Source organism: Lissotriton vulgaris, chromosome 5 (genome assembly GCF_964263255.1).
Source record: "Lissotriton vulgaris chromosome 5, aLisVul1.2, whole genome shotgun sequence".
Lineage (NCBI taxonomy): Eukaryota > Metazoa > Chordata > Amphibia > Caudata > Salamandridae > Lissotriton > Lissotriton vulgaris.
In genome coordinates, this window is record NC_141693.1 from 750,362,689 (window position 1) to 750,375,063 (window position 12,375).

At 42.1% G+C, this 12,375-nt stretch overlaps 1 protein-coding gene across 1 annotated transcript in view; it reads left to right on the plus strand.

Annotated features, from left to right (window-relative positions):
* Nucleotides 1-12,375, plus strand: part of LOC147711498 (phospholipase A2, membrane associated-like) — a 242,854-nt gene that overhangs the window by 66,484 nt on the left and 163,995 nt on the right. The window contains exon 3 of the mRNA XM_086920194.1: nt 10,212-10,318. Coding sequence (XP_086776320.1) covers nt 10,212-10,318 — 107 coding nt within the window. The remainder of the gene's footprint in view (nt 1-10,211; nt 10,319-12,375) is intronic.

The following is a 12,375-nucleotide window of genomic DNA, read 5'->3' on the forward strand; positions in this document are numbered from 1 at the left end:
CGATTTTCTCCAAACCACTTTTATCCGGTATTAGACCTTCACAGCAATGCCCCAGACCAGTCAACTCACCCGCAAAGAAGTAGAACACCCCCATAAGTGCAGGGTCTTTCTTCATTGGGCATAATCCAGCCATCTGCTTTGAATGAAATAGGAGTCTGGAGGAGGAGGATAGAGGAGCATGTTCTTGTGAACTTGTGAACCTGAGGAATGCAGACTGTGGCACCTTCAAATCTATAAGCAAATAAGTGAAGACAGTTCTGCTGATGGACTTGTTTTTGTGATTAGGTGATTAAAGTTTTTTAATATAGATTTTGCAAAACAAAGAAAGACAGACACACAGGAATAAAAGTGAATAAGGACGAAAAAGAAAGTTAGTGATTCATTGACTCATTTTCAGGGCTCGGTCTCAGGGAAGAAGAGCTTGTCCTCAAACTCTGCGAATTCAGACGGGAGTAGGTCACTTAACAGAGAAGAACTTCCCTCATCTAAGTTGGTGTCCTTCTCGTCTTCTTCCTGCGTGCATTCTCGTATTTTGTAATCTGGTGGTATGAAGTGCTGATTCATCTTGATCATTGTTAACCTCTCCACATTTTTGGGCGAGAGGCGGGTCCTTTGGGAAGTTACAATGCCAGCAGCAGAACTGAAAACACGTTCAGAAGACACGCTTGTGAGTGGGCAAGACAAGTAATTTATAGCCAGGTTGGTGATCTCTGGCCACAATTCTGTTTTCCCATGCCAATACGCCAGTGTGTCATCATGAACATAGACCTCTGTTGAGTCATTCAGATAGTCCTGCACCATCTACTCAAGGTTCTCCAGGGTTCCTCCACTTTGCTTACTTTTTACTGGGGCCTTTTGAGAAGCAAACCCAAGCTGAGTTAGCTAATCCTCTTCTTCACACAATGTTACTGTTGTGTCTGGTGCAGATGATACAGTTGCTGGTGTCGTTTTAACGGCTGAGAGGGAAAATCACTCACTTCTGCCACAGCCACAGATGCTGAATTGGATTTTTTTGACTTCGGATGGCCTGCTGATGTACTGCCTTTTCCTTCAATTTCCTGCCGTTCTCTTTCAAACCGACTGGCTGACACAGCTAGCCAATGTTTGTACTTTGTAACATCTGCGTCATCAAAAGGAAAGAATACTCTGCCTGCCACTACCTTTTTGTACCGTGGATCCAGAATAGTAGCACAAATGTAATGCTGTTCTGTGTGGGTCTTTTGAAGACGTTCATCGCAAAGTAGGCGCTGTAATAACTTCTCCGCCAAGTCAAATGCTTCTTGCTTTCCATCTTTTTGAAACGTAGAAGACACCGCCTTCAGTTGGTGCTCTAGCATGCCCAACAATGGGATAGCTTTTCCCAAATTACAGTCCTCCCTGCTGACTGCACGCGTGAAAAGGACGAAGCATGTCTGTCAGGCTTTTAACTAGCTTCCATTGCTCAACCTGTATCCTCAGGTCCATCATAGGTGTACCCAGTGTAACGAAATACTGATCGACTACCGCATACTGCTCATACAGACGCTCGAGCAAGTAGAAGGTTGAGTTCCAACGTGTTACCACCTCCTGGATGAGTGCTTTCACTGGAAGTTTACGTTCATGTTGCAGGCACCTCAGCTGCTTCCGTGCCTTAAAAGAATGGTTGAAATGTGTGCACATTTTTCGGCAGGTGGTCAGTAACTCGCACACTGGACTTTCTTCACTCAAGAATTTTTTAACAACCAGGTGTATACAGTGCGCCAAACACGGCACTCTGAAATAGTTACCCTTATCCATGGCCTTAACTACACTGGCGCCATTATCCGTGGAAACATAACCAATCATGCGTTTTCTTGGGGACAGCCATTGAAAGACCTTTGTGTTAAACTCATGCAAAATGTTTTCTCCTGTATGATTTTTCTCCATGGCAAACATGGCTAGTGTTGCATGTTTCCGAGCAGCTTTATAAACTTTGTCCGTGTCAACACCTGCGGTTACCTTTGCTTTAACCCCTGAAAAAGAGACCCAGTGTGCAGTGATGCACATGTAATCAACGGCTTGGCAACTGGTCCACATGTCTGTTGTCAGATGTACAGTGTGAACAGCACTCTTCTGCAAAGCTGCCCCAATCACCTCCAGCACATCTTCATGTAGTGCTGGAACCTCAACTCTGGCAAAATAGACCCGGCTAGGAACCTTCCATTTAGGGCAGAGCGTTGCCACTAATTCAAGAAAACCCACCCCTTCCACAAAAGAAAAAGGGAGAAGGTCCAGCGCTAGCATTTTAGCCAGCTTAGTGCTATACAGACGCGTCATTGGGTGGTTGCGTTCAAATGGCGCATCTGAAAACAACATGCTTCTAATGGTGGGCTGGACCATTTTACGGGATGATAATGACTTCTTCGACCCAGTTACGCTCAGTGATGATGAACTTTTTCGCATTGGTGTCTCACTCTCTCCCACACTCTTAGTGTGGCTCATATATCTTGCAGGGGGTGTGCTGCTGACAGGGGTACTGGGTGTAAGTGAAGAAATGTTTGACGCTTCTTCCTCCTCGTCATCATCAGATGAAACATCAACAGATACAATTTGTGACTTGCAATTCGGGCTGCCTTGATCTCCTTTAGGTGCGCATGCCATTTAACAGTGTGCTGTCTCTCAAGATGACCTCTCTGGCCTCCGGTACCATAGTTGGAACCAAGCTTACCACGACTAACTCGAAGCTTACAAATGGTACAAATGGCTAGGTTTTCCCTTGTTGGGTTAACACTAAAGAAGTCCCAAACTGCGGACTTCAAATGTCTGTGGAGGGCAGAGGAGGCGATACTGGGAATGCTAATGCCAGATGAAGTGGAGGATGTGTGTTGCCGAAATTTACTACGTTGTGCACTTACAGCACCACTAATTGAAAAAATGGAGGTCGAGGTGGATGGAGGTCCTTTCTGGCGAGAAAATATGGAAGCGGTAGGTGGTGGTGTACTAGTTAACTGCATTGGTGGTGGTCCCATTGCCACGTCGCCAACATCACGCTCAGCAGCATTTCGGGCTAGGGTAAAAATGTCTGTTTGCTGCATGCCCGCTGAGGCTGAGTGACGTCTATGATGACTGCATCGTCGTCGTGAGAGTCTTCATCAGCAGGAGTATACGCCACTTCTTGTTCAGAGTCATCATCACACTCCATAACTATGAGACTTTCGGGGACCTTCCTTTTACGCTTAGCTACCTTTGTCAGATCATGGTGTGCCTCACTCTCAGACGGCCATGGTGGTTCCCAATTTTCATCCATATCATCAGAAGGAAGGGGGCTTGAAGAAGATGTAGACACCATCCTTGATCTTTTCCTTGCTAGGGATCTGGAAGACAATGAATGATCAGGAGGAGTGGCTTCCTCAAATGATACCTCGGCTTGAATGTCGATTTCCTGATATGCCCCTACTTCGGGAGGAACAACTATTGTGGGCACTTGTGCCGCTCCATGCAGCTCTGCTTGCGCATCTCCTTGCGCCGCCTCTCCTTCCACATGTACTTGGGCTTGTACTTGCACATGTGGATGTTGTTGCGGCTGTGGTTGTTGAACACTCGTCAGATGAGTTACAACAACCTGTGTTGATTGAGGGATGCTGCTACTTTCTTGCGATGAGTCAACATCACTGGTCGATGGTGATTGAACAACTATACTGGCTGCCTCTGCAGCACTCAAGGGCTTGGACTTAAGTTGGCGTGGTGGTGGTGGCACTGAGCCCAATGGAGCGGGGGTGCTGCTCCCAGCTTGGTCCCCAGCAGACCCCACTGCTGCTGCAGGCGTACTTTTTTCCCACAAAATGCGGCGGTTGGCACACCAGTCTCCTTGGTAAGTGGCGCCACTTGCTTCTTCCGCTCCTTACTGGCAACTTTCTTGCTAGAGGAGCTACAGGCAACTTTTTTTGGGGCCATCTTCTTCAGATGTCAGAACAGCAGGCCGCAGTTGCACAAGTTGCATAGTTGTCTGTGGCCACACGTGACGTTGTGCTGCACACACCGCAGCAGGATTGTTCCTGGCACTGATGAGGAACTATGAGGCTGATGATTCGTCTTTCTGCACCTACAAGCAAATGAAGCCAGAGGAACATCAGTGAAATAAGTGTTGCATATGTAGCGCTTCAATTAATAGTTTGCAAGTGAGCATTTTTATTATACCCACCCCAAAAATGGAAAGACCAATAAAATGCACCACTGACAGAGTAACCCTGGGCATAAGGAATGAAAGCATGACAGACTGGGTGCAGGCCTATGGCATAACAAAGCACACTGCCTGGCTTCACAATGGCCCCTAGACCCCCACCACATGGCCAGGCCCTGCCTGTACCAGTCCTCAAAATGGCCCCCACCCACATGGACAGGCCCTATCAACACCCCAAAGAATCGAAAAACACACAAAAATCACCACAATCCAATGCCATCCATGCCCTCCATGATGTTTACATTAAAGAGACCCCACAGAAAGACTCAGTCCATGCACCACTGAGTACCCATGGGCAAAAGGCCCCAACAACAGCCAAAAAATCGAAAAACACACAAAAATCACCACAATCCAATGCCATCCATGCCCTCCATGATGTTTACATTAAAGAGACCCCACAGAAAGACTCAGTCCATGCACCACTGAGTACCCCTGGGCAAAAGGCCCCAACACCACCCAAAAAAATCAAAAAACACACAAAAAACACCACAATCCAATGCCATCCATGCCCTCAATCATGTTCAAATTCAAGACACCCCACTGAAAGACTAGGCCCATGCACCACTGAGTACCCCTGGGCATAATGGATGAACGCATGGCAGACTGGGTGCAGGCCTATGGCACAACAAAGCACACTGCATGGCTTCAAAATGGCCCCTGGACCCCCACCACATGGTCAGGCTCTGCCTGTACCAGTGCTCAAAATGGCCCCACCCACATGGACAGGCCCCATCAACACCCAAAAAAATCGAAAAACACACAAAAATCACCACAATCCAAAGCCATCCATGCCCTCCATGATGTTTGCATTAAAGAGACCCCACACAAAGACTCAGTCCATGCACCACTGAATACCCCTGGGCAAAAGGCCCCAACAACAGCCCCAAAATCGAAAAACACACAAAAATCACCACAATCCAATGCCATCCATGCCCTTCATGATGTTTACATTAAAGAGACCCCACAGAAAGACTCAGTCCATGCACCACAGAGTACCCCTGGGCAAAAGGCCTCAACACCACCCAAAAAAATCGAAAAACAGACACAAATCACCACAATCCAATGCCATCCATGCCCTCAATCATGTTCAAATTCAAGACACCCAACAGAAAGACTAGGCCCATGCACCACTGAGTACCCCTGGGCGTGGAGAAGTGTGGCTCACTGGTTAGAGCAGGCAGACCCTGAAGCAGAGGTCAGACCCGGGACCAGGGTTCAATTCCCGACGCGACAGGGTCTTGAGCTCAAATGTCCATGGACTCGATAATTCTCGCTTCGGTGCCTGACCTAATCATGGGTTCACACTCTGCAACTCTGGGCATTAGGCTTGCTTAATCTCCACAACGGCCCCCCGTGGCGGGATGCCTGGCTTTCACCTTGGGGATGCCCTGTAGGGGCTATCTCACAGGGAAAAGCCAGGACGGGTTCCCAAAGCAAGAGCGGAGATACCCCTTCGGGGGTCGATTCAGACGCTATATAAGAAACATAATAATAATGGATGAAAGCATGGCAGACTGGGTGCAGGCCTATGGCACAACAAAGCACACTGCCTGGCTTCAAAATGGCCCCTAGACCCCCACCACATGGCCAGGCCCTGCCTGTACCAGTCCTCAAAATGGCCCCCACCCACATTGACAGGCCCCATAAACCCCCCAAAAAATCGAAAAACACACAAAAATCACCACAATCCAATGCCATCCATGCCCTCCATGATTTTTACATTAAAGAGACCCCACAGAAAGACTTAGTCCATGCACCACTGAGTACCCCTGGGCAAAAGGCCCCAACAGCAGCCCAAAAATCGAAAAACACACAAAAATCACCACAATCCAATGCCATCCATGCCCTCCATGATGTTTACATTAAAGAGACCCCACAGAAAGACTCAGTACATGCACCACTGTGTACCCCTGGGCAAAAGGCCCCAACACCACCTCAAAAAATCGAAAAACACACAAAAAGCACCACAATCCAATGCCATCCATGCCCTAAATTATGTTGAAATTCATCAAAACAGTGGTATCATGTACCCATAACTAACCCTGTTCCTACTGGATACTGTGGCTACCCACAATATATTTTATTTAATGTTCTGAAAAAGTTCCAAAATTGTAGTTGCAGCAACTGTGATGCCCCAAACAAACAAATGAACTTACTTGTAAAATTTCTAATCCAAAAGTGATCCAAAGAAAGTCAAAAAGGCCTCAAATCCAAATATCCAGCAGCATCCACAAAAAGTAATCCTTCCAGGTCAAGATCCAAATCAAAGTGACCAGGACATGAACAAAGCACTGGGAGGAGCCTGCTGGACAGGAACAGGAAGTTGGAGACTGTGGGGCACTTCCTTCCTCCCACCCCCCCCCCCAAAATGGACTCCTTGCAAAAAAAAGTGCAGGCAAATATCAACCTGAGGAGTTATTCTGATAAAAATCATCATTTTCAGAAGGTTTATGCTGCCTGCTGGTGGATATCTTGTGCAGAATTGCAAATTTTACAATTTTGCGAGTGCGAGATTGTTGCTGCCCGCTTCGTCTACGTGTTCGCAATTGTTTTCTCCCGCGATGCGTGATCACGAGCCTTTATGACATACTCGCGTTGACAAACTCTCGCTGTGCAAGGTGGCGGGCGCGCTGACGTAATCGCGGCTGACAAACTCCCGCGGGGTCACGCAGCAAGATCCAAAATGGCGCAGCACACGCAAAAATGGAGAAAAACAACTCTTCAAACGCTGAATGACGGTAAGTGAACGCCGCGCAAAGCAATATTGTATTTGTCAAGTGCCACCAAGCAAAAAAATCAGCTGTGTGCGAATTTGCGAATTTTTGGCAAATTTGCGAGAATGCGCAGATCGCGAATTTGCCGAAAATCCACAAATTCCGTGAGCGGAACGGATTTTACGCGCATACTTATTTATCATTACCATTTCAAAGATATGAAATATGATTTATCTACTTATTTCTAATCAGGAATTACAACTTAAAAGTATGTTAAGGAATTCCCAATGCTAGTCTATGAGAGCAGTAGGCCTCACATAAGTGAAAAATGAATTTAGCTGTTTGCCACTACCAGGAATGTAAAACGTAAAAGCACTTATCCTAACTTTTAGTTACACAGCACCCTGCCCATAGGGCTCCCTAGGTCCTACATTTGGGATGACCTACGTGTAATTAAAGTGGAGTTTAAGGATTGGCAAGTGGTTTTAAAAGCCAAGTCGATGTGGCAGTGGACTGCAGATACAGGCCCTGCAATGGCAGCTCTGAGACAAGTTTGAAAGGCTTCTTGTGGGGGTGGCCTTGTGGGGGTGGCACAATAAGTGCTGCAGGCCCACTAGAAGCATTTAGATTAGAGGCCCTGTGTATTTGGTATACAACTTTACAAGGAACGTACCGGTAAACTAATAATGCAACCAGGTATATACCAATGTCACCATGTTTAAGGGGAGATGCACATGCACTTGAACATTAGTCAGCAGTGGTAAAGTGCTCAGAGTCCTAAAGGTAGGCAAAAAGTTGGGGGAAGACCACCCTAAGGATGGCTGGTCTAACAAAGAGGATCTAATTTTAAATTGAAGTTCTGACTCTTTGGACTGTGGGTGTTGGAGCGTAAATTCCGATTTCTCTCTAAATGCGAGTTTTTGTAGTTCTCCTAATTATGAGTAATGTGATAATTACAGCACACCCCATAGCTTTGCACAGGTATTTTTAGGCAGGTTAGTCTGGAATGGAAGGTGCACTCATTGTGGAGTCAGTAAAGACAACGTGAAGTGTTATTCCAAGGTTATTTCCTTTTATTCAATAGATCTTTTTTTAAAAACAGGCACACAGCCAATGCGTTTCGTTCCCGATTTTATGCCAGAGGGAACTTTGTCAGTGCTTCTATCCGTTCTATTTGGCCAGATACCAATGCGGGCATGTGTGTTAAGACAATCCAGTCAAAAAAGGGCACATGATAAGCCTCAATTATAATGTAAATTATGAAGTATCTCACAATATGAGATGTTATTCATTTGATCTATACAGCAAAATGATTGGCCTCAATTCCAGTATGATGCACAGGGTTTCTCACAACTCCAAAACTTGGGCGTGAGAAAATCCTATATAGTCGGTTGGCATCCAAAGAAGTCTTTATTCACCAGTCAGATAAACAGTGAAGGCGGATCAATGTATAAACTGAGGGAAAATGTGTGTTAAATCCTGATGAAGGTCGTCTTTGGTCTTCAATATACACAGATCCCACTTGCAATAATTTTTTTTCTAAAGAAAATTTTGGACTATGAGGTATTTGCCTGCCCAGCAAAAACTTCACCCAAGCGTATAAGCATTTACTGGGTGGAGTAAATTCCGTTCCTTTTACTCCTCTTGGTGTACTCAGCGTCGAAATGCAGACTTTTCTCACAAACATTTATTAATTGCAACCATACACACTGTAAAGAGGAAATGCTCCTGGGATGAGAAAAAAACACAACAATAGAGAGTAAAACCATTGAACATGGAACAGCGGACTAAGGTAGACAAGAAAGCCATCCTATCTTGAAAAAGTTTCTGACCCAAAGTCTACTCAGTGCATTGTATTGTAGATAATGCACCCATTTCACTAAGGTAAATATTCGTGTGTATTTATCATGTGTATAATTATTCCTACTCCTAGATGTAATGCTCCACTTTTCTTCTAATCACATGTTTTTGTGGAGATTTGTACAAAGGTGTAGACTTACATGTCTTCTCCCCATCAAGCGAGGGAATGGAGCTTCTTGCAACATAAGTTACTAATGTAAAGTAACTACTATTGACTTTTCACCTATTTGTCAAGATCTCCACAACTGAGGTGGGGATCTCCCTATGGTAAAGAATAGGGAAAACAACTAAAGGTTATGGTTTAAAAAAAAAGAAAGTATTCTAATTTATAATATTTATGGGCCTAATTTAATATATTTATTACGAATAAACAAATAATAAAGTAAAACTCTACATCACTTTAAATCCCAAGTGTAAATATGTATTGTATAATAAAACAATTTAAACATATACATTTAAGTAAGACATATACATTTTAAAACAATAATTAAAAAAACAAATACCCTTAAAATCTGCATTAACTACAGTCCAGTACTCACATGAGATTATCATTCTCAATGTGACATGACTGGGTAATTGTGTCATTGATATATTACATTGGTATATTGGGATGTGTTTTCTGCTTTACATTGACTTCAATTCTGCTAATATTGAAACTATATATTATAAATATGAGAGAGTAATATAAGGTTGCGTAAACACACCCTTTGTTGGACCGTCATTCTTTATTGTGAGTGTAGCTGATGCGTTGCATTATAACTAAAGCCATAATAACTTTAGCCTGAGACTGGTTGGCCACATCTGCCCAGGAAGTGAAGGATGCCTAGGTGAGATGCACTTCATTTTGAGGGCTAACTACATTGACCACTAATTTCCAAGGATCCTAAGAGGTCCTGCTGTAGGAGAGCCACATGAGCCCTGTAATTGTTCTGTCCGGGAAATACAGCCTGCTAGTAGCTACAGTAGCGGACATAAGGTTCTAGAAGATGATTTATTCCTAGTGCTCTACATCTGGAATTTTGCATACTTCTCAAAATAGAAGGTTTGTTAAAATGTTTAGTCTATTCTAGTGTATCAGATTTAGTTGAGAAGTGTGTATACCAGGAAGAAGCATCTTCCTTTATGCTGCAGTTCAAAATTATTTAACTGCTATGATGCAGTTAAAATTATTTTATTGGGTTATTTACCTATATTGGAACTTTCTTGCAAGGCCCACAAAAGGGCATTGAGCTCTCAGTGCCCCACCCCAAGGGGCACTTAGAACTCCAATGTAATCAACTTTCCCAATGCCACTTGTTTTCCTTTTTTGGCTTGTGCTAAGGTAGGTGTAGCTGCTGGTGTTAGGTTCAGTACATCAGTATCAGTATGGAGTGTATGGATAAGTATGATAATCTGATTATTGTGCTCAAGTGGTCATTTTTTGAGTTTTCTTTTCTAAGGTGCTGTCGAACTCATGACTGCTGCTATTTAAAATTAGAGGGAAGAGGATGCAAACCAAAGATCGACGGCTACAAATTCAGCATGAGCGGTGGGAAAGTAGCATGTGGTGAGATCTTGTGTTTATGCATTTCCCTCTAACAAGAAGGGTTTTGGGATGCTGAGCAAGTGCACGTATAGCTGTAAAAAGTTACAGGAACAGTAAAAGCCTGATATAAAAAGGATTGACTGGTTCAGAGAGTGGCCGTGTCACATTTGTTTGTAGTCCTATACATTGACTACAACAATATCAACCTAAAAAGATACTGAGGTGAAAATGTCTACTGACAAAATATCAATATACAATAGTGATAACTAATTCCCAGAAACATTCGATATTTTGGTGAAATGTATTTTTTGTTTTATATATATATATATATATATATATATATATATATATATATATATATATATATATATATATATATATATATATATAAAACAAAAAATACATTTCCCCAGAATATCGAATAAAACAATACAGACAATCAAAATGAATATTCAAACAACCAAGATATTAACTACAAAAATAAGTTGTGCAATAATGTGTATAAGATAAATATTATATTATAATTAATACAAATTAAACTTATTACTAATTTTTAATAATTAAAAAAAGATCTAAACCTCAAATATGTGTCTACTTAACCATAAAATAAATTAATCTATTAGTATTTTTTGGGAAATAAAAAATAATTGAAATAGTTTACATTTTTAAAACTGTATCTAAACTATATTAAGAGGATATATCAATTACGTAAAACAAATGTAGGGCCTGATTTAGATTTTGGTGGACAGAATACTCCATCACAATGGTCATGGATATCCCGTCCACCGAAATATAAATGGCATAATATCCTATGGGATTTATATTTTGGTGTACAAGATATCCATCACTGTTGTGACGGAGTAATCCATCTGCCGAAATCTAAACAGCAAACAGCTCCTTAATCGTTTAACATGTTTATTGATCTAACAAAATAAAACAAATTCATTATATTCACAAATAAAGTAAATTTTTAATAAAAAATAATTATTATGTGTTACATATATATATATATATATATATATATATATATATATATATATATATATATATATATATATATATATATATATATATACATATTCACTGAAAAAAACATAGGTTTAACACCAGCTATAGTTAGCTGGACATTTTACTCATACAAAACCATTGAAATTCCCACGTTATAGTTAGTTGGACTCACTATAACTCGCGCGCCCGCAATGCACTGCTGATGATGTCACATATTACATCATTCATGACATGGTCAGTGACATCACTGATGACATCACTGATGACATCTCAAATGACATCACTGATGACATTACTGATGACACCATCCAGTGTCTGTGTGTTTCTGTAAAGTTAAAATACAATTAAGTTAAAGTTAATAATTCACATATTGAAGAATGAGTGGATGTATGAGTGTGTGGATGAAAGATTTAGTAGGTGCGTGACCTATGGTTTTTTCAGTGAATTTCAAAGGTTTTTTAAATGCTAATTCCTAACTATAACGATTGTGAAACCTCTGGTTTTTTCACTGAATTTCAAAGGTTTTTTAAAAGCTAATTCCTTTCTATATCGAGTTTGTAACCTACGATTTTTTAATTTTTTTATTTGCTGTTTTGTGTAAATATTAATTATTATTAATTTCTTTTTATAATAACATTTTTTAAATGTTTTTTTTTTAATAATTGTTTTTGGGGGAGCCCTCAGTGCGCGCACCGGTAAGCTCTCCGGAGAGCGCACCTAGAGCGCTATTTCTGCATTTGTGTAAAAAAATATGTATGAAAAGTAAATAATAACGCAAGACATTTAGTACCATACTTATAAAAGCAGTATTTTTGATTTACGAAATGAAAATAATTTTGCATTTCCGTGAAACTATCGAAACGTCACTTAGGCGCGCCGCGTAAGCGCCCCAGGAAGCGCCTACGTTCGCGCCGAGTATGCGCCCCCTGAAGCGCCTACGTTCGTGCCGCGTAAGCGCCCCCGGAAGCGCTTCGGTACGCGCAGCGTAAGCGTGTCAAGTCATGTGACCTTAAAATAACTCTTGCATTGGTTGCTAACAGTTTTTTATACAAAGAATGAAATCCCCACCC